This window comes from Pararge aegeria, chromosome 10, assembly GCF_905163445.1.
Source record: "Pararge aegeria chromosome 10, ilParAegt1.1, whole genome shotgun sequence".
NCBI lineage: Eukaryota > Metazoa > Arthropoda > Insecta > Lepidoptera > Nymphalidae > Pararge > Pararge aegeria.
The window spans coordinates 11421002-11427001 of NC_053189.1; the positions used below are offsets into that span (position 1 = coordinate 11421002).

Genomic DNA, 6000 nt, shown 5'->3' on the forward strand with positions numbered 1-6000 from the left:
CAACTCCTCGATTGCGATTGAGGAAATCTTGTACTAAGGCTACTAACTAAACACACGAATCCAGCGTGTGGTATGTCGAGTGCTTTTTTACTCGTGATTTCTATATTTTTTAGCTCATTTCTTACGATCCTGCTTGGAAACTTCATTTAGCCGTGCCTTTTTTTTTTAATTCTTAATTCCCAAGCGAACGAACAAATAGGGAGCAACTTGTAGTCCCCGTACTCTGGACGTGCCCGAAGCGTGAGACTCTCTTTCTCTTCAATAGGGTTGTCATAAGTAAACACTAAGAATGCTTCGAACTCTTTGTATGGAAAAATAAATATGCGTCTTTTGATTAAATATTTTTTCCTAATGAAATATACTTATGCATCCTTCAATATTATTTGGTAATTTTGCTATACGTTGTTTTTTTTAATAGTTTATATAAATTACAACTTTTAATAATTTAAATAATAGAAATATTATAATTAAAAAATGCAATTAAAGTGCTTATACTTTTTAATAATCATAATATAAACGATAACTCTAAACAACAATGTGTTTTATCAGAACACCTTAATAGATTAAAGAAGCAAACAGCTGAAATACAAACTTAATAATAAAGTAACAACAAAATGAAACTGAATTCAATGGAAATTTAGCTGTGGCCTTCAAAATGGAATGTTTAGTAGTGCAGAAGTTGAAGCGTACAACATCTCAAATTGGAAAATGTACTTTCATTTCATGTTTAATAGCTACCAAAAATCATTCACCTAAAAGTTTTTTGTTGTTTATGAAATACAATTCACCGAAGTACCACACCACTATATACATCTATACTCCCACTATACTCTCTATACACAAACTACCCTAGTAAATTAAACCAAAGATTAAATATTCTAAACAGTTATTACATTAGATAACTTTTTACTTTAAAAGTTTAAATGTAATGGGTAATAGAAGTTTTGCTTATATTTAATATTAGTATGTAGTATTATATATCATACACACATTTAGATTTAACTGTGGGCAACAAAAAAAGATAATTTATGTTTTTTTTTTGTAATAACTGATGGCCTAATCAAATCGCCAACCTAATGATAATGGAAAAGCATATCCTATAAAGCTAAACTTCGCAGGGCAAGGAACACATCCTGCTAATTTCCGCCTTTGTCAATCATCCTAGGGGCATTTATGCTCATTTTAAGCCTGATGTGCCTCCTTCAGACCAGAACACAGCGATGCTACTTGGCAGCAGAGATAAGCTTAGCGATAGTGTGCCCGGACAAGCTATTTCACAAAAAGCCACTACTTGTAACTGTAATGTTATCATGTAATCAAACTTTCACATTATTCAAGTGATAGAGAAAATGACACAGATTTACTTCTTGTGTCATCACATGTAAATAAAGTAAATAAGAAATTATCTTTTTTATTGACCTTCGTTTAGTATTTAAAGATTTTATCAATCAAAAATTCTAAAAGTTACCTAGACCGAAAATTTATTTATTTTCATAAGGTTATTAGGGTACACTCAAAGTGTGGAAAAATCCAATGTAGAAATATATGTACCAGAACGTAATAAAATTAATTTTAGGAAGGAAATTTAACTAAACATGGAATTATGAAGAGTTTCCACATCCTCTTTTCTTTGCTCAGCTCGTAATTTCTCTTTTTTGAAAGCCTCATATTCCTCATCATCTGTAGGCAGCTCGTAGCGGCAAAAGGGGCATGAATTAGTCTGCAATAATAAATTTATTTTTTCTTTTTACTTTCATTGCTCGTAAATCTGATCTTATTACATAAATATAATGATCTTAGTCTATATTAAACACGCGTGTTTTTTTTTAATTTGCCTCACTTGTATTCTAGCCTCACTGCAAGTATGCTACTTACTTAAAACTTTTGTGTACAAAGAATTATAAAGTTAACCATTTTACATTCTATATTTTGGAAATAGCAGTTTTTATGCGGCTAATAATACAAAGCATGTGCTAATCTCGGTAACTAAAAGATAATTCTTCATTTATAAATACATATATACAGTCTATGATAACCAGTTGAGCACATTTTAGTAATAAATAACTTTTAAAGTATTTTGTATGTATACAGAATGTGAAAAATTTAATTGATGAGTAAAGTAAATACAATACTCTTCTCTCATCTTCCATTATTTAAAAATGAACCAGTATAATCCTACCCTCGAAAAAAATTGAGAGTTAGATTGAGAATTAAGTTAGGAAATGTAGTCACAAAATTTAATGAATTTTTATTCCTTTAGCATAACTAAACAAAAAGTAAACTGTGAAAAGATGGCAAAAAAAGAAAGTTTGATTCTGCATAGAAAAAGTTAATTTTGCTAACTATTTATATAAAGTAAGTTACCTGATTTAGCCATGTTAAAATACATTTTTTGTGAAACACATGATGGCAAGGCAATTCCTTTGCTTTTTCATTGTATCTGAACTTTAATAAGCATATGGTACAGCTCTTGTCTTTGGTTTGTATTGTAATCATTGGAAGGTTTTTCACAGCCTCTTTGGATGCTGCTGGTGGTAATCTAGAAGAAATAAGTTAATAATTATAGCTATTAATAGCTTAATTAAAATTAAAGTAAGAAAATAAAATTTAATAGGAAACTGGATTTTATTTGGGCTTAATTAAAAACAGGCAATATAAAATGCTACATTATAATTAGAATGCAAAGGTAAAATTTGTCAAAATCAACAAGTTTATAATAAGTCAGGTGAGATATTGTGATGCCTAATGCTTATTTTTCAGCCAAGCAAAAAAATTATTAATTCTTTCACAACTTAATGGTCAAACACATCTTCTAACAATCCCCCTTTATGTTCCTTCAATCCTTAGTTGTTTTTGACATATCACACTTCATACAAGCAAATATTTCAGGTGGTCAGATCAAGGTAAGGAAACCAATGTCCATACATTTTACAATGATTTACCAGGCCATTGATAGGACACCATGGAGTTGTATTACGTATAATCACTGCTCTAGAGATTATTCCCTTATTATTAAAATATACATTTAATTAACCATGGTTATTATAGGAAGCGGCGATAGAGCATTGGGTAGGAGCTCAACTTCACTTTGGGGGGCCGACTTTCAATCACTTGCTTCAACAGTAAAGGAAAACATCGTGAGGAAACCTGCATGCTCTCAGGCATGCATGCAACTTCAGTTTCAATCCCAGCACGCACTCATAACTTTTCTTAGTTAAGTGCGTTTGAAGTAATAAAAATATCACTTGCTTGAACGGTGAATGAAAACATTGTGAGGAAACCTGCATGCCTGAGAGTTCTACATAATTTTCTTGAAGGTGTGTGGAGTCCACCAATCCGCACTGGGCCAATCAGGTGGACTACTGCCTTAACCCCTTCTCATTGTGGGAGGAAACCCATGCACTGTAGTGGGCCAGTAATGGGTTGATGTTATTATGATGATGATAATAGGATTGATGAATTTCTTAACAAGGTTAAAGTAGAAAAATTCCAAAGATTGTAGAACTATAAAATGACGCTGAAAAAGGGCAAACTGGCATGTTTCTTGCCGGCTTCTTCTTAGTAGAATCTGCCTTCCAAACTGGTGGTAGAGGCACCACAAAAAGTAATTATTTCAAGTCAACTAGACTTGAAATAAATACATTTTGAATTTGAATTTTACTCGCTCAGAGAATGATCATGATTCTCAATCTAGTTTTTGGACCCTAATCAATAATACGTAAATATAACAGTTATGATGTTCATAATTCTGGGTTGATTATTTACATGAAGCAAACAATCAGCTCAAATAACAGCCCTTTTTTATTTTAGAAAACCATACATACGTAAATCATAAATCCATGTGTGATATGCATTCCTTATGCTCAACTGCTAATTATTAATTAGCCGAGTCTTTATTAAAGTTATGTACCTATAGGAAATACAATACCTACCTCGGCCATTCTCCGGAGTAATCGTCTCCATATACGCCGAAATCTATTAGGAACCTTGCCATGTGAAGGAGATGATTTGGTTGTTCACCATCCTGTAATTCCCTCCAACCCATTTCTTGAAAATAATCAGCCATTGTATGCAATGAAAATTAAAATTGGCGGAAAAAATCAACAATTTTAATATTTTTGTTGCCAATGCCTACGCCCAAACACGGACGCCAGAGACAAATAATTTTTGACAGAAGTTCTATTTTAGACTTGAAAGCTAGGTATTGAAAGTCATCGGTCATAGATTACAGATGCTCACCCCTTTATTGTTTATAGGCAATGAATAAGGACCAGTGATGTATTAGAAATTCATTACCTACTAAAATTTACCTATAGTAGCTCCTTCATGTTATAATGCTTATAATTATTTTAGGAGAATAATTAGTCATTGAAATGTTGAATTTGTTAAGTATATAAATATAAACTAGATTCTGTATCTGAGATGTAAATGTACTCATTGATTTGCAACAATATGATTAATCTCCTCCCGGCTTTTGACAACGAACATAATTTCTAGTACCTACCTAACTATACCGTGAAATAATGTATTAATATCACATTTTCTTAGTGCAAGTCAATCCTTACTAATTTTATAAATGCAAAAATGTGTTTGTTCGTCCATTACGCCCTAACCAATTAGCATGATTTTTGGTAGGTATAGAATAATTCAAACGGACAGCTAGTAACATAGACTACCGTTCCGCAGAATTTGTAAAAAACCGTGACGAACGCGGACGAAGAACGCGAGCAACAGCCAGTAAGGACAAAAATCATGGACAGTAAGTAATGTCCATGATTTTGAAATAATTGCCTGTTACTATACGGAGATGATTACTTGCACAGATTACATGGTCTCCAACCCTCCTGCCCAGGCAGATCGGCGGGGTCATGTTTCAGTGCTTAGCTCCTGGCGAGCTTTTGAGTTTACCTCCATACCCCGCAAACGCTGTTACAACCGTTCCGAAAAAAATACACTTCCACGGTCCACCGACGGCAAAAGGACCCTGGTGTCACCATTCCGAAGAAGTTTAGCCCACTTGGTGACCCTGTTCGATTTGACTATCAGCTGAAATGACGATTGTTCTTAATGACTATTGTGTGGTTCTGAATTCAAAACATTTTTAACGGTTGTCTTCATACGACAACGCGTCGCTGTATGTAAACATTTTTTACCCGCTATTGACGTTGCTGCTAATCCAATAATTAAGTTAATTAGAAATGTTTGAGGAGCCTGCCGGAATTCGCCCTCCGAGGTAGGCTGAAGAATTACCTACTAAGCGATAACCGCTATCAGCAGCTATTAAGTAATAAATATATAACTCATGCATTTTTAGGCCCAAAATTACCTTTGGCTGTTTAAAAAGCGTAATACAAATTATAAAATCCTACAAATAATGTATACCATCTTCCGACCTACAGCTTATTTTCAGAAACAGGTCTTATCAACTAGCTGATTACGTCAACATCATTTGGGGCAAGTTTGATAATATGAGGTAAGCTGAAGTAGGTAAGTACCTACCTACGTTAGATTACGAAAACTACACCACGCACAAGCAGTAGTGGGCAGTCATAATAAACTGACGAACGTGTGTTAGCTAGTCGTGATTGTGTCGTGATTAAATATAATTCATTCAATATCTAACATTCAAAACCGGTAAGACCTTGTTTACGCGCCTATTTTTAAATACTTTAATATACACAGCAGCTATAGGTTACCTAGGGTAATACCTGTAACATTGCACCTATGTTGGCGCTTGTTATCTACACTAAAATTAGGTACCTACCTATGTTATTTTATGTTTACGAAGAAGTACAGAAATTCTTAGACTAGGTGAAGTCATCGAAACAATTTTATTTACAACAGTCAGCGATTTAATGTACCTATCTACAGATTAAAATAACGCATATTATAGACGGCAGCGAAGCACAATAATTTATAATTTCTATTTAATTTGTTACAAATTTAAGTAGTAGTAGGTAGGTACCTGTAGGAAAAGTAACCACATACCTACCTACTAAT

The 6000-nt window shown here is 33.4% G+C and overlaps 1 protein-coding gene across 1 annotated transcript; it reads right to left on the reverse strand.

Moving 5' to 3' along the window:
- Positions 1-480: 480 nt before the first annotated feature.
- Positions 481-4182, reverse strand: LOC120627050 (E3 ubiquitin-protein ligase RNF181). Its single transcript, XM_039894888.1, has 3 exons — positions 3933-4182; positions 2365-2539; positions 481-1720 (listed from the first exon to the last, which is right to left on the reverse strand). Exons 1-3 carry the CDS (start codon positions 4064-4066, stop codon positions 1586-1588), a joined length of 444 nt encoding a protein of 147 aa, XP_039750822.1. The 5' UTR covers positions 4067-4182; the 3' UTR covers positions 481-1585.
- Between the last annotated feature and the right edge of the window lie 1818 nt (positions 4183-6000).

What these genes read in the sequence shown, in the direction of transcription:
- LOC120627050 (XM_039894888.1), bottom strand. Translation starts at nt 4,066, where the DNA reads ATGGCTGATTATTTTCAAGAAATGGGTTGGAGGGAATTACAGGATGGT. An exon ending in TACTCCGGAGAATGGCCGAG is followed by an intron (nt 2,540 to 3,932) that starts GTAGGTATTGTA and finishes TATTTCTTCTAG; the next exon opens with ATTACCACCAGCAGCATCCA. An exon ending in TTTTAACATGGCTAAATCAG is followed by an intron (nt 1,721 to 2,364) that starts GTAACTTACTTT and finishes TTATTATTGCAG; the next exon opens with ACTAATTCATGCCCCTTTTG.